Raw genomic sequence first — 23,168 nt, 5'->3', positions numbered from 1 at the left:
GTAACCCCTTCGGCCAAGGATGTACTTAGGCCCGACACTACCCACAACGTACAAGGGACACCGAGCGATACACGATCGGTCGAAACGCTACTTCGCGTACCAAATCGAACGAGCACGTTCAAATTGATCACCCCTCAACCGTGAACCCGTGTACTCAACATGTCCGCTACCGAGCACGTTCAGACCGAACACTCTCAAGTCGAGAACAAACATCGATAACCTTGGAATTATTTCCTCAGCTGGGTATACAGTTCGGCCACAGGCCGATATAGAAACATAAATACGCTTAGATAAACAAATTGCAAAATAATTTCATTGAGTTTGGCCGATCAAAATGGCTAATTACAAAAAATTGTCTTCCCACCGGCACCAATGGCCAAAATAACAAAAGGCACTTACGGCTCGGTTACAAAAGAAGCAAAAAATCCTAAACTATCGACAAGTCGATCCCCTAGTTAGCTGCCGAGCCTCCAGGATTACCCCCATCGCCGTCGCCGACCACATCAATGATCGGATCTTCCTCCTCGACCGATTGAACCAGAACTTGGGTGGAAATGCCCTGACGAGGGGCCTCAGCATCGGGTTGGGCCCCTTGAGGGAACTCAGCGTAGCTTATAAACTTACCACCCAAGAAGTCTCGGCTAACATCAAACTGAAAGTCAGCCGGGACCTCGCAGAAGTGGTAAGCTTGCCTGACTGCATGTTGGAAGTCAGCGTCATGTTGGGAAAGGATCTGCTCGGTTGCTTCGGCCTCAAACTTGGCGGTAGCCTCCTTCAACCGAGCGACCTCATTCACCGAAGCGGCGGTGTCGACCTTCATTTTTTGCACAGCCAACTTCAAGTCGTCGGCCTCCCTTCTGTAGGCGTCGGCAGCCCTCTTCAGTTCTTCAGCCGACTCAGTTAACTTGGCGTTTGTAGCCAACGCCTCCTTCACTGTGGACTCGGCTTCCCTGAGTTGGCCACAGATCCTCTCTTCGGAAACGACATGCCTGTTCATTACGTGTTTGGCAACAAGGGAGGTCCGAGTATCAAGCTCACAGAAAAGCTTATACGCGGCCTCGGCAGACATACCCTCCAAATATTGCAGCCCGCCCCCAGTAGCAAGACCCAGGCCGACCAGGTTCTCGGTTTGTACATTAGGAGCGAGGAAGTTCGACCCGGCGACGACAGCAGGAATGGCGAAAGGACCGCAGCCCGATTGCTCCAGGGATAATTGTTTCGGGCGTTTGCTAGAAGAGCTCGGACACTCCGGCTCTATATTGTGCTCGGCAGCCCTCACCCGAGAAGTGCTACCCTTCTTCCTGGCATCGGCCAGAGGAATAATCACGTTGGTCGGCTTCTCCCGCGGATTCTTCAAAGCCGATCTCGCCGGCGGGACCTTCCCGCTAGCCTTCGCCTCCTTCGCCCTCTGAGCAAGAATAAAAGTAACATCTAGCTTGCCTCCGGCCATTAAACCTACAACAAAATAAACCTTAACATCAATTCAAACCACTGAAAAATCACCGAAGCCTAAAACACATACCTAGCAAGGCCATCTCGAAGTGAGACGTCTCAAAAATGTCCAAAAGGCCTCGGACAGGCAGGCCTTTTGGTAACTTTCAAGGAGCTCCACGATTTCTTTGTCCTCGGCAGGGAGTTTGGATTCGAGTATGGCCTCGAAGCGTGTCGGGCACCTCGTCCAATAAAAGGGAAACAGAGGAGACCCGTCTCGGTCATAAAAGCAATTCTTCAATTCCGACCCCAACGAACCTTGAAGAAGCCATCCTTAAACCCCTTGTAAGAGGAGGTGAAAGCCCGGAGGAATCCTCGCTTCGGCACTCGAGCCAGTGACACCCATTTCACCGGCTTGCTCGGGCGACAGATATAATAATAAAGTAGGCCAACGGTCGGGGAATAAGACCCAAGCATAGACACAGGTTCTGAAACGCTTGCATAGCGGCCCAGGCGTTCGGATGCAATTGGGTCGAGGCCACATTGAGTATTCGGAGCACTCCCATCTGAAAATCGTCGAAGGGCAACTGTATGCCGAGATCCTCGAACCAACACATATAAGCGTAAAAGTAGTCGTCCTCCCCGGCTCCAAAAACACGAAGTCAGTGTCCGGCCCATCATCCGCACACGCCTCGGCGAGTAACGGAAATTCATCCTCCCCGCTCCCGAAGCACTTTTCTAAAGACACGAATGTGTCTAACAGCCCTTGGTTAGATAACTTGGTGAAGTAGATGCCGACCTCTCCGTCTACCCATTCATACCCCGACATTTCCACCGTGACGTATTCAATCTTTGGTTTCGACCGACCACTCGGGCCGACCACACCCTTGCCTCGTGCATCGTCAAGCACCTCCAACTCATCCCCGCTTATTTCGGCATGAATGGCTTCAGCACATGGGTCCGGCTGACCGACCCGACCTAAGCCTCTATAGTCTACCTCGGTCGCCTGGGCCAAAGCCACGACCAAGGTCACGGGAGGCGATACCTCGACCACGTCATCCCCACTGTCTTCCTGTTCTGGATGGTCGGAAGGGAACACCACTTCACATTGTAATGGTGGCAGCCTCGATATCTCGCTCGAATCCGACCCCTCCCCATCTGACGCAGCGCCCGACACCTCCGACGACGTCCAACTCCTTGCCGAAGAGTAACCCTTGTCCATTTATTACCACAAATTAAAAAATACAAAATTGTACCTTGATCGGTGAGCTCGGATAAACTCTTTAACTTAGAGACCTCGGAGAATTTACAGCAAGTAAATGCTCCAAAACCCCCCCTATTTATAGGCAAGGTAAAAGGGGGAGGATAAAAGACGCCCCGCAACCACAACCGTTTGATCTGGACCATCCAACGGTCCAGATTTTATAACCGTTGGACCCGTAACCGCTAGGGCCAACGTTGCACACCACACCCATAGAGTTCTCGGCACTGGCTCTCAATGTTTGAGGTCTCGGCATAGACCTCCTCCAATTGAGGTCTCGGCATAGACCTCCTCCAGTTGAGGTCTCAGAAAATACCTCCCCTAGTCGCTCTCGGTTCTCCAATTGAGGTCTCGGAAAAGACCTCCCCCAGTCGTGCTCTCGGCTCCTCCAATTGAGGTCTCGGCATAGACCTCCTCCAGTTGAGGTCTCGGAAAATACCTCCCCCAGTCGCTCTCAGTTCTCCAATTGAGGTCTCGGTAAAAGCTTCATTAGTCGAAGACCTCGGCACACTCAGCGACAAACGAGCACCACCAGCGGTCAAGACCGATCCTTACTCCCCCACGAAAAACCACGACGCTTTATATTTGTAAACGTTCTCGTCTTTTGAATCCTCGACGCTGCGGGGGTTGTATACCGTATGGTGGCCGACCAGTCTGAACACCCGAGACCGACACCAGACACCCGAACCCGCGGACGCTTAGACCTTGTTCCGAAACCGCCGACCACTCATATCTCGAGCGTAATAGGTCGGTATGCTCGGTCGAACTCCGCACCTACGTCAGGATAATTACAAATTAATTAACATAATGCATCGGATTAGCTCCCTAATTTTCCAGGGCCCAACCCCTAATCACGGCCCAATAAGAACCACTATAAATAGGACCCTAACGAGGTATGTAAAAAACTAACTCAACTACCGCATTTATTACGCCGAACACTTACTTGAGCGTTGGAGTGTCTTTACAAGCACTCCCCTCACTTCGGACTACTAGGAGCAGGACGAGAAGACCTAGGCCCAAGACCAGACCCGCTACAACAAGGATAATTGAAGTGTGTATCTTAACACAGGAACACTTATCAATATCATGACAAAGCCGTCTAGACAAATAAACAATTTGCATTACATAGGACGAAAGTGCTTCAAGCACATATTTAGAGATCCAAAACTTACCCATCATGAATCAATTTGACGTTGATACTTTTTATTTTTTATTTGCAAAATATAATAAAAATAGAAAGAAAAAAAAAAGAGTAAATTTGTCTCGGTCCGTTGGATCAATGGGTTAGACCGAATCAAAAATTAGTGATTGTGATTCATTAAAAATTCGGTCTAACATAACCCACTTTACACATGTTGAAGTGTTACCAGGTTAGTCCTATCCTTTTCAGGTTTCTAGTGCTAATGCCAGTCGTTTCCTATTAAAATGTGATATCACTATTTTTCTTGCTGCACAAATGTCTATTTGAACTATTTAGAAAAGTCCTTATAAAATTATACTGTAGCTAATCAAAATATTTTTCAATTTTCATTTGTATAGATATTAGTAATTTTATTTTAAAATAAGATTTGAATCCCATTTAAATTTATTTACCATAGACTTTAATGGCATACATAATGACTAGTGAGTAGTTAATTTACATGTAAATATATTTTAAAGTTTTTTTTATCATATATATTATTTTTTATTGGAGACAAATTTGTTCGAACGGGACAGAATTATTATGAGAAAAAATTCTCCCCCTTCAATTTATTATTTCCTGAGCTATTTTTTTAGCAAAATAATTTAAAATTTTCTAACTGTTTTCACAACTCTACAGTGTTAATGATGACCAAGAAATGAAATATTAAGAAAACCTTCAAAGTCCAATTGATTCATCAGACGGGGGCATCTCGTTAGTTAAATTTCCATAATTGTGAGGTTTAACACAAGGCGTTCACTAATAATCCCAACATCTTCAGCTACAAAAATGGTTACATGATGATTAATAAAATGGCATGCCGCTATTAAGTCTTCAACACTACCAAAGGAAGACCAAATATGAAAGCCCGCACAAGAGTTTAGGTAGACCTAAAACAGCAAAGTAGCAACAACACACACATTCAAGAAAGATAAATATTAATATTTGACCACATGTACATGTAGATGTACTAATGATGAACGTGGATGGTGTTTTTCCCATGTCTGTCCATGCCCAATATCTAACTATTGCTTGCTATAGAAGGACCTGTCAACGCTATGCTTAACATGGTAGGCATGGATGGTTGACATGTCCTAAGCCACTATGAGTGATGAGCCACAATCCACGAAAACAACAAATTGTACCCACTCGACAATTTCCATTGCCAGGTCCAATCAACTCAAATTAATATTATTGGGAGTTACATATACTTGGGGGTACATGGTAATTAAGGTAGTATTTGATATGTTAGTTTTTCTTTCCTTAAAAGAAGTTGAGTCAAACATGTTTAGAGAAAACTCATGAACATATAAAGTTTTTTTTTTTAATCATAAAAGAAAAGAGGTATAGTAGTTTTTATTTTCTTAAAGAAAAAAATTGACCAGAGTAACTTTTGAACTAATCGATGTGAAACACCACAAAACGTAGGGATGCAAACTATTATGCTATTTGATTTTTATAATTAGAGAAATATTCTAACACTTCTTTTATTATTATTAAACTTAAACATATTTTTAATTCTGTAAAACAAATAAATTTTGATTTTAGTCTTTATAAAATGTTTTCTTTATTTTTTATCCTCCTAAAATTTAAAATCATTATTTTTTATGTCTCCAATGAGATTTTAAGGTATATATAAAATACTTAATAATTTAAGGATTTAAAAAAAAAATAGAAGTGTTTCATGCAGATAAGGAGATGAAGGGTTGGCTATGGCATGTCAGTCGCCTTCAAATTTGGGTCACCAGTTGAGAGATACATTTATGCAGTCAGGTGGAAGAAGTCCCCACAATAATAGAATCAACAAAAAAGAAAAAAAAAAAACAAAAAAAATTGGTAAATACGAAGCCCGTGGGAGGATGAGGATCAGTGTAGCATAAAATATCTATATCCTTAACGCTCAATGAAATTAATGGCTTTGAACTTCATCGTACAAATATTAAAATTTAAAACCTTCACAAAGGATTAAGAAGAACAAAACCGCATTGTTTATTATTGTCGGTTTGTACAAAAGTTCATTCAATAATGGAAGAATGGCCAATTGCTTGAAGCGTACTTGTAATTTACCCAAAACGGAAATTTGGAAATGAAAATTATCATATACGTACATTCACTCCTTTATATACATTTGTCTTATATTGTCTGAGTGTAAATGGGGAGAAATAAAATAAAGAGCAGAGACATAGGATTTTAATTTTTTTTTTTACAGAAGATAAGAGATATAGGATGAAAATACTATTACGTCTTCACCCATCGTTTAATTATGAAAAGAAATAGAAACTAGAGATTTTGTGGACCCAAAAAAATTCTCACAAAAAGGTGTGAAATGATTAAGAATTATTTATTTATTTATTTATTTTTAGTTTCTAAAAAATAAATAATTGTCTAATTATTACTTTTAAATTGAAAACCGTACCTGTTGAATTAAATAAGAAAAAAATATGAAAAATAGTAGGAAAAAATCCTCTCGGGCTATTTTCTTTCTTCCTTTTATAATAAATTTCTAATTCAATAAATATTGTCATTTTATTCTTTGAATTTGATTTAAAAAGTTATTGAATCTCTAATATGTTATTCACATTGGTTTTTCCTATGAATAAAAAAGTATTGGTTTTTTATTGTTAATTTTAATGAAATATCCTTTATAATAGACTAATTCAAATCAATAGATAATCATCAAATTATTTTATATGTTAATTTGAATTAATGAAATGAAGTATTAAATGATTTTCAAAAATCTTAAAAATTTGAAGACTTAATCTATGCATTAAAAACTTTAAATCCAACGGTTAAATCATTGAAATTTGTTGTAGAACATGAGTTACTAAACGAAGTAAGCTTAGGGACATTTACTCCTAGAGTAAACAAATCCCTTCTTATATATATATATATATATATATATATATATATATATATATATATATATATATATATATATATATATATATATATATATATATATATATATATATATATATATATATATATATATATATATATATATATCATCTTACATCACCATCCATATAACTTTTTCATCATCAATCAACTATAAAACAAACAGCTTTCATCATATATACAACTCTCACCCAATGCCATTGTAAGGACGTCCGACGTAATTGAGAAGGAAGCTCCTGTCTCGCCCACGCTTAATGCCAAATTACACATGCCTAACGTGGTTGTGGTAAAGAGTCTCCCACACCCTCGCCTTTAGTGTGGTATAATAACCCATGCTTGGTCCCAAATTAGGCAGATGGCCTCTACTCGATTCATGTTCGGTGTCACACACATTAGTGTCCAATGAAAAAACCCAGTAGAGATAAGTTTTTCTCTTCACGCTCGATGTCATTCAATCCATATTCAACATGATTCCAACCAGAGTTCTCTCTCCTTACATCTGGCGTCACCGATCCTGTGCTCGACGTGAGTATGCTAGAGACCCCTCTTTGGAGTCATGTCTAACTCCTTGAAGGTGCATCCAAAGCGATATCAGATTTTGCATTTGTGTATCCAATTTCTACCTAAATCACTTAAAATTTAGCAAAATCCCAACATGCAACAATACATACAACATATGCGTACCATAAAACAATCAATTAACATGAACTTTCAGATTTTCCAAAATTCACCAATCTCAACATTGAGCAACTTGAAGGAAAACAAAACGCCAAAAAAACTTCAATTTGTCTTTACCATCGCCTAATCCTTCATAATAGCCAACTATCAAGGAATTCAAACAATACATTATCAACATGTAATCCACGAAATCAACACAAATTTTCCTTACCTCTCGGAGAATCAAATCAACAAAAGGAGAGAAGGAAGAAGATGATTCCACACACTATTAGCTTGAAGTTCCAAGCCTAGGAGCTAGGATCTTCACTACCATTAACTTAGATTAGTTGAGGAATGGAAGAAAAGGAATACTTCTCAGTGAAGGGGAGAAGAAAGAAGGGGATATGCTTTTAGAGAACTTACCTCTATTCCATCTCTTTAAAATTTTTGAAAACTTCAATTATGAGACTTGAACTTAAGAAATCCTTTTATACCTTCCTGAATTGGCTCATTTTATCTCTAGTCCAACTATTTTGAGACAAACTTACTTTCAAGATCTCTTGACCTAGAGTTCTCAATAACAACATACACCTAAACATCAAAATTTCATATAAACAATGCAGCAAAATAGTCTATGCATTATTTGAAAAAATTAAAAATGGACTCTAAATATTAAATTGTGTTTATTATCTTTAATGGAGTGTATTGATTAACATCTTAAGTACCTTCGTGTGAGATATTGTTTTCTTCGACTTCAACCTTCACTTGAACCTCGAAGAGTAGAACTGCAAGGTGGGCTCCTTTTCTACACATCAAATGGAGATTATGATCACTATGTTTTGAGAACCAGAAACATAACATCGCGATATATGGAACCACACGAATCACTAATACCATGCACAACAACTATTGCAAGATAGTTGTTAGATGTTCTTTTTAAGTAACCTGATGAGGACTCTTGGAGCTTTTCATAAGCATGCATGATTGAAGAATATTGTTATAATCAATTATAATTAAAAAGAAATTTTGTTTAGGTAAATTTATTAAAAAATAATTTTTAAATATTTAATTTCATTTGAATAAAAAAAATCAGGTTTTATGTAATAAATCAGCTTAAAAAGAAGGGAAAAAAATGTTGAGAAGTAATCATAAATTTCAAATTTTTAATTTCATAAAATAACTTATTTTTTTTGGAAAAAAAAATCTGTTTACAAATTTAAGTTATTGTCTTAATCACATTATTTTTTTTAACAAAAAAGAAAACTAATTGAAGTGGGAGATTTTATTCTCTCCAAAGTCCCAAACACACTCAAAATGGACAACCATTGTCATGTTGGATTGTGTTCCTCGTCTTCACTAAACACGGTGATGATCTCAATTTGACATGCGATAAAGTCATTCACCATGGAATTCCATTTTTTACAATTTGAGTAGTCAACATTGGATAGAAAAGTAGAAATGTGACCATGAAAACTTATAAGGTGAGTTTTAAAATTTTTTCGTCATTCTAATTTGGAAACTCCTATGAGTTCTATAGCTTTTTTAACCCACCAAAGATAAAGATAGTAATTATAAGTAGCATAAAAGTAGAGGCATATATAAAGGTGCAATTTTTTTGTTACTAGCTAATGACTCTAACAAAAGGTTATTTCTCATGTATACAACAAATGCAATCTTTTTTATAGGTACAACCGTACAAGGAGTACCAACCATTTACAACAAGCATCAATAAAAATATGAATAGAGAAATACCTTTTTATGCAATTGTGACTATTTTACATTTTGCTGACAAATTGTCAAGTAAATGGCCAATAATCAAAGCTGAAAAGGCACTTAAGGTGTCAACTAAACATCCTTAAGGTGCCAACTAAACACTCCGTTAAAGATAACAAACATGAATTACCGTTGAGGTTAATGTGGATGATAAAAAAAACAAATTTAGAAACTATTTTTGTTGTTGTTAAATTTCGGGACTAAATCGAAGAGTTCATGATTGTTTACATCTAGTTTTAAACTCTTCAAAGTTGTCATTGTACATATAGACTATGCGAGTGTGCACATGAATTATAGAAACGTGACATACATTGTCATACAAACACTTAACATGCCATATAAAATACTCTATTAAAGTTAATGACTAGAGAAGACTTAACAAAAGGAATAACAAAAATGACATATATTATAACATGCTATTTTTTTGTTCCATTAAATTCAGGGATTAAAATAATAGTGTTGGCAAAATTCAGTTAGCAAGTTGGGAGTTTACCCAATTCTAGCAATAAATGTGCCTTTTTGCCTATGTTTTGAAATTTGGTATGGATTTAGCTACATCCACTTTCAGTTCAAATAAATTATATAACTAACTTTAAAAAGAAAAACTGTTAAAAATTTAGAAAATCAATCCAAACCCAATAAAAGTAGTATAACTAAACGTGTGTATATACTTCAAAAATAAAATATATTTTAGTTTTAGTTTGATGTTAAAATTTTTGTTAGTCTTATTTCTTATATTATTTAAATTTTATTACTAATTTATTAATACTAGTTTATTTATTATTTGATCGCAATTAAATTATTAAAACTTAAATGAATTAAGTAATCAATATAATTATCAATTTTTTAGGGTAACTAATCAATTTTTAAACATTGTATGTCACTGAAAAGGAAAAGTAGTCGCTCGTAATTATATTACGAATGATGAAAAATATCAGTGCTTTTGCAAACTCTTTAAAATTAAGTTCGATTTATTTTATAAAAAAAAATGAAATACGGGGTATCCTAAACAAAAAAATACACACCGATAATTCTATTAATTCATATGAGCTGTTGGATTTGTTTGGAAGCGAAGAATGAGTTAGAAATATATAGTTACATGCTTCCTTAATTACTTAGCATGTTCGTTATATAATAGGAGTTTAATATTTTATGTATTGTCAAGATTTTATATCAACTATTAATCAGAAATTATAGATGATAGTTAGATACGAATTTTAAATTCTTTATTATACAACTTAAACATGTTTTTATTGCCGTAAAATGAGCTACTTATATTTTATTATTATAATTTTAAATTGAAATTGTTGTTAGTTTTATTATTATATGATTATTTTTAACTACTTTTGTATTTTTCATATAGGGAAGGGATCATTTCTAATGATAATCACAATAGTATTTGATATCATGTTAGTGTACAACATCTTTAACAAAATTATAAATTATTAAAATAAATATTATTTATCTACCTTAAAATAAATAGTAAAGGCTAAAATTATTAGTAACTTTAGGTTTTGTATAGACGAAAATGAAAGAAAAACATTTTATAAGAATTAAAATCAAATAGTCTTACAATTGTCTCTTTCAAATTTGTATAGTATCTTCATTGCTTCTCAACTTAGAAAATATGTATATGATCTTTTTCATGTTCTTGAATCCAACAACATTTAGTTAAAGGATAACCTCACCCATGAAATTATTCCTTTAATTGAGGATAAGAGGTTTTAACAGATAAGAGGTAAGAAAATTTCTTTAATTAAAGTCATTTGGGAAGGAAATACTAATGAGAGTGTCACTTGAGAGCTGGAGAGTCAAATGTGGAAGTCTTATCCTTATTTGCTCACTTTAGATAATTTTGGAGACGAAATTCTAAAAAGAGGAAAGAGTTGTAACATTTCAAGATTTTCACTAATAAATTAATTATAGTTTTTAATAATTAATTATGATAGTTTTAATAAGTGCATTTTATTTATATGAAATATATGTTTATAATTAAATATGTTTTATTTTAATATTTGGGGGGAAGGGAAGTGTAACTGTGTTATAATTGTGTTTACTATAGGGTTAAATGTGGATTAATGAATTAAAAAGGGTTACGTCAATTTCATTTTCACGTTTCTTACTTCTTTTTTTTATTTTGTATTATGAAGAACTGAGAGCCAAAGATTGTTGGAGATCATCTTAGGTCTAGTGTTTATCGAGGTAAGAAGAGAATGAGTTATCTCGTTCTATGTATGAGATATATATTGGATAGTGAAATTGACCATCAATCACTTTCTCTGTTATATGCATTATATGAGAGAGAAATCTCAATTTCTAACTTTAACTAGTGTTTCTTATTCCATTTAATTCTTATATTAACTAAACCCTAAATATTAACTAATCCATGACACTCTCTCCATACTCATAAAAAAAATTTACGGATTGCGGACCTAAATATAAATACATCTTAATTACTTTTATTCTGATATTTTTTTCTGAAATTCCTTTGATTGAGATTCTATTTTTAATTATATTTCTTATTTTTGATATTAAGATTCAACAAAGGGTAGTATAAGAAAAAAAATAACTTTCAGTTGAAATTAGTAAAATTAATTGATGTTAATTAACTTTCTAAATTAGCGTATAAGGCAGTTAAATTTTCTTATAATTGAGTTCCGAAGGAGTACTAAGAATTAACAATTATGACAGAAAACTAATAAAGTGTGATACAATTAGTAGATAGTTAAATTTCTTAAATACATTAATAAATTTCAATTATCTGAGTGTGCATGTGGAGAAAGGTTTTTATGTACTTAATAATAATAGCTTATAAATTAACTGAAAAGTGAAAAACTTTTAAGCTATCGAAAATATTTAATAAGATTAGTGATAGGCTAGTTGATAAATGTAAAATATTATAAAATGATATATTTAATTATTTAAGATAAAAACAATTTCAAATAAATTAATCAGATAAAAATGAAAAATAGTAGCATATGAGCCAACCTATTTTCATTAGCTACTATTTATGAAATAAACTAAAAACTACTAACATAATTAACCTTATCAAATAAGTTTATTTTATTTTAGTAAAATTAACTTATAAATTTGTCCAATAATTTACTAAAAACTACTAACATAAGCTTATTAAATAAGTTTATTTTATTTTAGTCAAATTAACTTAATTATAAATTTGTCCAATAATTTGTCAAACACATTGTTTTTGTTAGAAGAGACAAAATCTTAGTCTTTCGTTATCGGCTAGAAATGTTTTAATGAAAAAAAAAATCACAACCAAAAATGAACTTTTATATTTGTATAAAAACAAATTTAGTTTAACATTATATAATTATTTGTATTTTCTATCCTTTTATACATTTTTTTTTTGAACGGCTAAGAAAATTTTCATTAAAAAGGTACCAGTGGTACCAAAAGAGAAATAAAATAATATACAACATAACCAAACATACCAGTCTCGTGAAAGGAATAATTATGTCAAGGAAACTACATACCAAACATGTAGATTATTTTAGTGAATATACCTAGACATGCATAAACCAGGATTATAGCACCATTGTGAAAAAGTATACCGGAATGTCTTTGCAAATGATGACAGCCACCTCCAACTGTAAACCTGAATCTCGTTCACCAATCTTTCAAAAGAGAAGCTATTATCATTGAACCTGTAACGATTCCTTGTCCTCCACACTGTCCAAGTAGTTGCCAACCATATAGGCATTTCAAGTGAGAAATGAAAACGCAAAAGGAACCAATCTCAACTTTGTAACTGAAATAGATGATTCAAATTAAAACAAATTAAACGTAATATTATCATTTGTATATACTTGTATGATAGTGTTTATTCATTTTACTTTTAGGGTAAAAAAAATATTATCTCTCTTTCTATATAAATATATATATATTTTTTATTAATCTGTACATAAAACTTTATTTTCTCTCATTGACGTTTGGTATATATTTTACTTACATCTTAGCCCAATGTCCTTTTCACCCATTAATATCGTTATCAGAACTTCGTCTCTGTCTCTCTCTTATATGCCCTACTTCGATCCTGATTTTCTTATTTTCTTTTCCATTTAAACTTAATGAAGCTTAATTCTAAATGTTATTCCATGTTTATCCTTCCTATTTGATTCATCACCAGTAAACCAGTGGGGGTAGAGGGATAAAAAAATATAGAAAAAGGAAAAGGACAAAGAAAAGTAAATAAAATATAAAGATGGCAGATGAGTATAGTTTCTGATGCATAAACCACGATGGATGAAAGGTCGTTTTTTCACTTTATAAATACCCAATTCTTGGCCACTTTGCTTTTATTTTTCTGATATCTCCTTCCTGTTCTGCTAAGTGGAAGAGAAGAGGGAAAGAAAGAAATTTTTTTTTGCAAGGGCTGAAACATCTGTTGCATCCTTAATTATATTCTCCCTTTGTTTCCTCACCAGGTTAGTTTGCTAAATATTGAAACATAATTTGAAATCCATCCTCAGTGCTTCAACTCTTTTGGCTCAATCAAACACCTTTTCACTCCAAACCCAGATTTGGCAACACTAGATTGCACTCTATGTTACTAGCTCAAATCAAAATTTTCAACTAATGATGTGAATGTTGGACAGTGAGGTGTAATTTGTAATGAGATTCCAACTTTCCTTTTCATATTCTCCCTAATCAGACAAAACTAGTTCTAAAGACCAAAATTTGTTTATGTTTTTTTTACTCTTATTGTTTATTATTTATACATGGAAGATAGAACTCGTGTACTATTATGAGTTAAAATTTTGATTATGTTTGAGTTGATTCAGGTTGCAAACATGGCTTTTCCAAACCCATCCATGTCAGTTTCTCCACAGAGGAAGATGGGAAGGGGGAAGATTGAGATCAAGAGGATTGAGAACACCACCAATCGCCAAGTCACCTTCTGCAAGCGTAGAAATGGGTTGCTCAAGAAAGCATATGAGTTATCTGTGCTTTGTGATGCAGAGGTTGCTTTAATAGTCTTCTCTAGCCGTGGTCGCCTCTATGAATATGCTAATAACAGGTATTTACTTAGCTTTATGAGTTTTCTTCTTAATTTCTTTCTTCCCTTCTCACAAGTCCTTTTGAGTTTTTGTAGCCATGGCTTTTGTTAATTTTAGAAATGATCAATTTTGTTTCTCTTTGGGAGCTTTGGATTTAGATTTTTGCTTCTGTAAATAGATCTTTTGAAGGATTTGAGCACAAAGAACATAATCATTTTTGTGATGCAGTTGAGATAGAGTTTTTCCTCTTTCTATCTCTGTTTCCTGCAAGCAAGGATCACTTGTCTTTCTTTACTTCTATTTTGGCCTTTTCCTTCTATGAGCTTTTCTGTTCTTTTTTCTCTTCCTTTTTCTTTTCTTTTCTGCTTATGATAATTTTCCTAATTTTTGGTTTGTTGGATACATAGATCTGGTGCAATAGATAGAAATAGAAGCACTATGGTTGTAAGTAGCAACAGGTAAGGATTTGGGAAGTTATGCAGGTCTGTGAGATCAGCCACTTCCTCCAACTCCCTCTCCATTCTTGTTAATTTTCTGTTTCCTTTTTCCTCTTTCCCCTTCCATTATTCTCACCTTCTCTCTCTTACACATCTATGGGGCTAAGCTAAGAAGGCCTAAAGCAAAAGCTGTCATGCTTCAATTAGCCCAATCCTTCCATCTCTTTGACACTTCCTTAATAACACGTCAGTTAGACATCAACAAACCACAGTACAAGTTCAAGAAATTTGTCAATATGTCAAATTGAAATAAATATACAAGGGGGAAAAAAAGAAAGTAATTTTAGGGTTTGTAACACTGGTTTATATCAGATTATGCAAAAAAATCTCTTTTTTAAAACGTTACAACCAAATCAGCTCAAAAAAGGCCGCACCCAGATTAAGATTTTCCAGTCCAAATACAGGACCGAGGTTTCCCCAAATCTCACTTGCACCCACGTGCTAGATCTAAACCTAGGTCAAACATAACCCTAATTAGGGTTTTATATTAGCAATAGCATGATTTGGATAATTACACTTAATCAAGTGGAAATAAGAGTTAAAACTCTTTCCTCTTCGGTTAAACAAAATTCCAAAGTTGTCAAAACGGTCTCAAAGTTCAAATTTGTTTGGTTGATTTTCCCCTCCTTTTAGGAAATGAGGTTTGGTGAATCTGGTTAGGGTTTTAAGGACTAGTCTAGGATTTGGCTTGGTTGAAAGAATCTTTGGTCACGTCACACATGATTTTTCAGTTCTTGACCCTCTGACAAAAGAGTTTATGTCATGATTCCCATTCTGGGTTCTCTTTCCCTCCTCCATCTGAACCCTAAGTTTTATCTTCTATAGTGGAAACACCCCTCTCTGGGAAAAGTTTTCTCTCTTTCCCTTGTTTCCCCTTCTCTCCTATTTATTCGAAGAGTAAAAATTCTTTTACATTACTCAGCAAAAGACAGTGAAAGAAGTGATGAACCAATAAGAGTGACTCATTTGGCTTATAATAACATATTATTTCACCACTGTTGGTACCCCAGACTGGGATTTGCATTTGCTCAATATCTTGCATACATATATCTATGAAAGTAATGGTCTGAGAAAGAAAACAGAAAAGGGTTTCCTAGGCTCAATGAGGAGAGAGAGAGAGGGAGGGGGGGAACACAAAAATTAAAGATTGAAGTGAGTGAGGTAAATGGTGGCAGAGACAATGTACGACAATTGAGATAGCCAATGGGAGAGTTCTGAGTATTTGGCTTCTTCCATGCAATGGGAAGCGTAAAACTATTGCTGCTGCTGCTACAGCAGAAGCTGAAATGGACGGCTGTGATGTTCACAGACTTTCAGACAGAAAAGACTGAAAAATATAATATTTTTTTAATCACTTGAGATATTTTCTTAAAAAAGTTTGTGACTTTGTGTAGTTTGTGTTATGTACTTTTATGTTATGCATATGGGTCGCTTCATATTTGAGTCTTATGTGGGTTCATCGAGGGGGATATTTGAATGGGGCTTAGAGTATTAACCACTGTGAAATGGGTTCACCCCAAGTGGCAGAAAAAAAAATAGCCCTAGAAATAGTTGAACCAATCATAGAGTGGGATCCTGTGCCAGCGTGGCAGAGGCAACCAATCAGTGGCTCGAGGAAATTAAGGTATCAGAGAAAATGGTTTTCCTATTCTCTTTTGTTCCCAAATATTTTATTATTTTAATATTTTATTTTTATCACATCTAATCAGATTTTGATGGGAATGACAGACTAATGAGATCATTTGACGTTGCTTCCAAAGAGTTGCGTTTAAGGTTGAGTTAACTGAGAGAGTTGGATGATTTGACCCTCAACCAGAGGAACTTTTTTTCTGGATAATTAATCTCTATAATGTTCTTTCTAAGCTTAATTTCATGTTGAATTGAATAGTAAGATAAGATTGACATGACGCCTTCACTCCTACATGCTTTTCTTTCTATTTATATGTCCAAAACAATAAAATAGGATTAATCCTTGTATAAATCTGTAAAGTTTCATGCTTTGGGAAGCATTGACGACTAACCGTCAAAAAATGGTGAAAGATAAAGCACAGTAAATGAAATTAATAAGGTCGTAAAAGTTTAATTCTAAACTCTTTACACAATTAGTATTAGCATACAATTTCTTTGCTTATATTTAATTCTCCTTAGTAAAATTGATTCAATATACTCAGGTCAAGTCTTTGATACACCCTTGTCCAGACTTTGATTTCTTTAATCAGACGTAAATAATCAAGAATTTACTCCGACTTTGATGATTAGGTTGAATATTCTTTATGATTGTAACTATATTTAAAGCATTACAATCAACTAATAAAAACACTATTAATATAACTTTTAAATATTTATTATAAAAGTTAACATTATTTTACACTGATGTTGCAAAATCGTACATATGACATCATGACTATGTGAAATATTAATTAATCATACTTGATTTGACATTTTAGAAAAATTAGGAGTTTTAAATTAATCTCATTTCCCAATTATATATGTTTAATTCTGAGCAATATGCTATTGCGTATGGAACATTGGAATCTGGAAAGATGCTAGAGCAAGCATACTTTCATCAGGACTTTAATTTTATCTGGTTACAAATACATCTCCAATTTATGTTATTGAATAATTCTTATGGGGTTTCTAATAAATACTGAACTTATTGGTAACCCAATTTCTCCGAGAAATGAGAGGAGATTTTTCATAATTTAAAATAAAGAGATTTACTAAGAAAATAAGTTTGAAATGTAAAATTTGATATTTTATTTTCCTATTGTACCTTTTCTTTGTCTGAAGGAGGAATCTCAAGTTTCCATTTTTTTTGGTTTTCATTCCAATAATAGGGTTAATAGTAACAACTAACAAGACACATTATTAACTAAGACCGGACTTAAGAAGAATTCTCAATTTACATTCTCACAATGGTGTAGCAATTTTGGTCTTTGCATTTGTGGTATGAAGGAGGAGGTTTTATGGAGATGACAAATAAATTTAAATGTTCAATTTATGTTTTCTATATCTTCTCCTATTGTAAACGGGTTTATGGTACCCATTATACCAGATTAATAAATTTCTTTTACTGTTAAAAAAAAAAAACTAAGACCGGACTTATGATATAACCATTTGTTCCAAATCAATAAGTTGATATAAATTAAAGAAAGTGCACCAATTTAGCTCTATTTTGTGTACTGTTTTTGATTTTGGTTTTATACAGGCAATAGCCATTCCCACTGATGCAGATAAGTAATTATAGACAATAAGTTTAAACATGAGAAATTAAAAAGAAAATCTTATCAATTTCTGAGACTAAACACTCAAATTAAAGGTATTACTTTTAAAATGTTAATAAAAGAGTTCAATTTGAGGTCTGTTTTTCAGTTTTTCTCAATCTTTCCACTGTTCCTTACCATATTTAACCACTTCCTGAAATGTTTCATGAGAAGCCTATTCAATGGAGAAGTAGATGCATGCCAGTAGCTGAAAATAGGCTGTATCATATCATGTCTATTGTGATGCTTTTGGGGCTATACATAAGCTCGTGGCGTACAACTTATGATGATATATACTTTGAAGAATGCTATCAACTCAGTAACCTAGATCTTGATAAGATTTTAATAAAATTACAAAACCAATTTTTTGTCCTTTTTTGTTATTTCTTTTTTATCATTTCACTTGCAATTTTTTACATAATAACTCCCTTTCCAAGTAAATTAAAAAAGAAACTCTAATTGCTGAGTAGTAATTTTGTTGATACGTAACCACAAGAGTGATACATTCTAATGAATTTAACAATATTAAATGTTTTCTACATGATTATTGGAATTGAGACAGCATACAAACCCTTTATAAAATGCTTTTCCATTTAGCTTGCTAATAATTTTCAATGTGAACATGAGTTTAAATGATACTATTAATCGTTTCAGCGTCAAAGCAACGATTGAGAGGTACAAAAAAGCATGTTCAGATTCATCTGGTGCTGGATCTGCTTCTGAGGTTAATGCTCAGGTATTGCTTGATGTCTCTATATTTCTTTGGGGTGAGAAAAATATTGAATCTATCAATTTGACAATCTGCCAGTATCTTATAGCACCTAATGATATTCATTGTGATTCTATTACATAAACTAACATGTATAACCATGCATTATTTTATTCCAGTTTTACCAGCAAGAAGCAGATAAACTTCGTGCACAAATTAGTAACCTGCAGAATAACAACAGGCAAGTTGAATTGTCTTTTCTATTCGCTAGAATATAAGAAATTTCTCAATCACAAGAATTCAAAAAATAAATAAACATGAAGGGTTTCAATTGTTGATTGCAATTGGTATCATTTCAGCATCCTTGATTAAAAAAAAAATAATTAAATTGATTGCAGGCAAATGATGGGTGAGTCATTGGGCTCTATGAGTGCCAAGGAACTCAAAAACTTGGAGACTAAATTAGAAAAAGGAATTAGTAGGATTCGTTCAAAAAAGGTATGTGTTGTAATGAAAAATTTATTTCTATTAGTTTTGAAAGGATAGATGCTATGATTTATATTGTTAGCTTATAAACCTGCCTTTTTCTGATTTTTTTCGTTCTATTTTTGCTTCTGCTACTTTCCAAACATTAACATCAGAACGAGCTGCTATTTGCTGAAATTGAGTACATGCAGAAGAGGGTAAATACTTTTCCTATTTTTATGTTTTTGTTTTCTAAATTTATATATTTGTCTTTAACAGTAACCGGAACTTGATTGGTCCTGCTGAATCAATGATATTTAAAGGTTAATAATATATGAATATAGAATGTGATTATGTTCTAAGTGGCTTAGCAATTAGCATATTACAATTTAAGTGACTATCGGATTATCCTCATTGAACTCCTTCTGTGCTCCGTTCTGTTTGTTTTTCTGTTTCCTTTTGGTCATGTCTTTAGGTGTTCAAACTTAACAGTTCATGCAATTGTAATTATTGTGACTTTTATGTGAGTCACGTACACTGACCGAGAAATTCGATCAACAGCTTAGATCAAGTGAATACTATCCACCAATGAATACTTTGTACAGTTTAAATATTGATCCATTATATATAAAAGACATTGAATAATACTAATGTGGTTGTTCCATTTTTAGAGAAATGAAAAAGAACAAACTCATATTGCCAAAATGAGAAAGAAATAAAAAAGGAAGGAACAAAATGTGACCTGTGTCAACTATTAATTTGATGTATCATACGATTTGACAGGAACCTAAATTTGAAGGTTTTGGGAATGACTTTATTCAGATGATTAATTAATTAATTATTTTATGAAGATCTTAGTATAACTTTGGAGACAAAATCTCTTTCTTTAAGCCATTTGTAAGACTTCAGTCGGCTATATCCCTTAGTGTAAAACTAAAGAAAAGTAGAAAACTGTTTTTTAAGTGTATTGAGAATATTTAGTTCTTAGATAATTTTTTTGTATTTTTTTTATTTTTAACCTTAGCATCATAAAAATAAATGTAACTGTGGTCTATATGGCTATGGTTGAACCCAAGGTCACGTGGTGATTACGACAATTACAGAAAAGAAAAAAAAAAACAATAATTATAACACAATGTAGTTTACTAAGCTACAAAAACCACACTAGAAACATATAATTTGAGATTTTCACTCCTTTCTTAAATTTTAAGAAATTAGATTCAAACAAAATATTTATACAGTTGTGTGTACGTATTTTCTTGAGCCTTAATAAATCAATTTCAACACATGCAGTTCAATACAATCAATTTCGTAAGCAAATCTAATTTGATGTAATATTGTGAACAAAACGCATGTACTCTATTTGCATTTACATCTTTTGAATCTGATAAGGTATATTGTTCTGATAAAATAAATGAAAAAATAAAGTCTTTCTTCTTTGCATTTATCTCGGATTTGTTATCCCCTTCTTTCTTCCACAATACTGTTGACATTTAAACTTGATACATTTAATTAATTAGTAATGATATGTTCATATATCTGTAAAAGAAATTTAACTATGTTGATATTTAATAGATGCATTCAATATTTTGGTATTGTACATCTATGAAAATAGCCTCGTACAATACCAAGTCACGTGATAGAAGGTAAAATGAATTAAATTTATCTTTTTTAAGTTAAACCAATTTATACATCTCAATTTTTTCGTAAGCTCCTTCATTTATCTTTTTCATATATAAGTTAATATAGAAAAAGTTGGACTATTTTTACCTTTTTACTAATCTCATTTTATTTTTTCTCTTATATTAGTATCTGATGAGGAGTTATTCAAATTGACTCCAAATATGTTTTCTCTCCTCACTTTTTTTCTGTGCTTTCATTGCTGGTGTAATGTACAGAAGAAGCAATTAATTTTTGTTTTATTGCTCAAGGTTTAAAAAGAGTGTATTTTAGTAGTATGGTATATAGCCATATGATGGAATTAGAAGATAATAACTTATATACAAACTCAAATATGAAAACAGAATCCAAGTTGATGTGTTAATTTGAGTCCTAGATCCTAGATTGTTGTAAGGGAAGAGGACAAATGAAAGAAAAGGAAAGGCATGATTTTGGGGCAAAGGTTCTTGCTTCCCTTTCTCTTAAGCGGAACTACCTAACATGGTAGAAGATAATATCAAGTTTTTCAATGGCTTTCCTTTTCTCCCATTCCCCTCCAATAAAGTACTTGAGGCTTAGAAGTCTAGAATTACCATATAAGAAAAAATTATTTGAATGTCCAAAATTATTAAGTATCAATAATTTCAATCAATCTCAATATGATATGCATTTGAAAATTTCAATTTACAAGAAAAAAATAATAATATTTTATTACTTATTCTATAGAGATGTAGAGATGATGTGGTTGACGACCATTTGATAATCTCTTCCATATTGGTTTGCAAAACAATTTTCTAGACATTTTAGTCTATTTCAAAAAAGAAAAAACTCAAATAGTTGGACAACTTATATTGCCCTAACTACCAACCATACCCCAAAAGAAGTTGATTCTTATGGCTTTCAAAGTATCATAACTGAAATGTGCATTGCAGGAGATAGACTTGCACAACAACAACCAGCTTCTTCGAGCAAAGGTTTGCTTCTACCTCTTTCTGTCCTTTTTCTTACATGGTTTCTAAGTGCATTAACTTTTTGGTAGTATTATGTCTACTTAACCATGCTTTGTTGATGGGGTGGTGTAGATAGCTGAAAGTGAAAGGAGCCACCATAACATGGGTGTGTTGCCTGGAGACACAAACTATGACTCTATGCAGTCTCAGCAGCAATTTGACTCTCGTGGCTATTTCCAAGTCACTGGATTACAACCCAATAATCAGTATGCACGTCAAGATCAGATGTCCCTTCAATTAGTGTAAGCTTTTTCCCTTACCAATTTCACACTCATAACGTTTAAATCACTAGCTATTACACCTTTAAACAAAATTGCATATATCTTTTATGTTATTAATATTTTCATAGCAAAGGCAGATGAAGAATGAAGCGATTGTGTGAGCCTCCATAAATTGGTTTTATGCATTGATGCTAACTTGTCCCACTATAAGTTTGGATGAAAACAAGTTGCCCTACAATCAATTTTATGATGTGTTTGAATTTATTTAATTTGAAACTTAAAATGTTTAAATAGAACATGAAAAAAATAATTACTTGTCATAATAAGTTGTTGGCATACATATTATTAACATAATAACAATTCTATAGATGACAAACATACTTATTTTCTCAATTTTGGGTTTATACTTTAATAGAGAAAATAATATAATTATTTGATTAATATGTACATAACCTTATTTAGCATTTCTACCTACTGATGATTTTATGGACATCTGATTCACCAATATATTATACTAAGTTAACAAACCACTAATCTAACTAGAGCTTTTTTTGTTTGCAGATGATGTGTTTAGCATTGAGACTTGAGATGTTCTGCTACTTGTAGTTTGCCTTCTAGTATGATAGCAAATGAATGGTAAGGGTAATGTAATTAAGCAAAACTGTGTAGGGGATTTAAGCAACCTCTGATCATTACTATATAATATGGCTTTGTAGACTTTCTAAAGACTATTCTGTATCTATATATTGTGAAACGCTCACTGATATGTTAGTATGTGTCCTAAGAGTATGGAGAAGACACCTTGCATGTTTTTCAACCTTTCTTCACTTTCTATGTCACAGGTTTCCACATCTATTCACGAATTTTATTTCTCAAAAGAACAACAATAATAATTAAAAATGTCATTACTGGTGTTGTAGGTCATGTTAGTGAGGTATCAACTGGAGATAAACCAAAAGGTATTGTATAAATGGAAAATATCCTCTATATTTTAAAAATACATTTAGTAAAAAGGATTTTACTTGCTTAAAACAATTAATTCATTCATTGAACTGATAATATTTCAATACTAACTCTGACATAAACAAAATAACCTATCATTTCATAAGAGCAATCCCCACATCTC

At 33.2% G+C, this 23,168-nt stretch overlaps 1 protein-coding gene across 3 annotated transcripts; it reads left to right on the top strand.

Annotated features, from left to right (window-relative positions):
- The first annotated feature begins 13,440 nt into the window (after positions 1–13,440).
- LOC109788913 (floral homeotic protein AGAMOUS) lies at positions 13,441–22,859 on the top strand. 3 transcript variants are annotated; one of them, XM_020347778.3, is made up of 9 exons: positions 13,441–13,645; positions 14,003–14,238; positions 18,633–18,714; positions 18,867–18,928; positions 19,086–19,185; positions 19,329–19,370; positions 21,744–21,785; positions 21,894–22,063; positions 22,604–22,859. In XM_020347778.3, exons 2-9 carry the CDS (start codon positions 14,012–14,014, stop codon positions 22,605–22,607), a joined length of 729 nt encoding a protein of 242 aa, XP_020203367.1. In that variant the 5' UTR covers positions 13,441–13,645; positions 14,003–14,011; the 3' UTR covers positions 22,608–22,859. The 3 variants fall into 3 exon arrangements, with proteins under 3 accessions (XP_020203367.1, XP_082921985.1, XP_082921980.1); XM_083065854.1 differs by lacking the exon at positions 13,441–13,645 and adding an exon at positions 13,706–13,820; XM_083065859.1 differs by lacking the exons at positions 13,441–13,645; positions 22,604–22,859 and adding an exon at positions 13,702–13,820 and having other exon boundaries at positions 21,894–22,067.
- The last annotated feature ends 309 nt before the right edge of the window (positions 22,860–23,168 follow it).

The sequence above is a fragment of the Cajanus cajan genome, chromosome 1 (genome assembly GCF_000230855.2).
Source record: "Cajanus cajan strain Asha chromosome 1, NIPB_CcT2T_4, whole genome shotgun sequence".
Classification (NCBI taxonomy): Eukaryota; Viridiplantae; Streptophyta; class Magnoliopsida; order Fabales; family Fabaceae; genus Cajanus; species Cajanus cajan.
Note: the sequence above shows the minus strand (reverse complement) of the source record. Positions and strands in the feature narration are given on the sequence as shown.

What these genes read in the sequence shown, in the direction of transcription:
- LOC109788913 (XM_083065854.1), top strand. An exon ending in CTTCTGAGGTTAATGCTCAG is followed by an intron (nt 18,715 to 18,866) that starts GTATTGCTTGAT and finishes ATTTTATTCCAG; the next exon opens with TTTTACCAGCAAGAAGCAGA. An exon ending in GTAGGATTCGTTCAAAAAAG is followed by an intron (nt 19,186 to 19,328) that starts GTATGTGTTGTA and finishes CATTAACATCAG; the next exon opens with AACGAGCTGCTATTTGCTGA.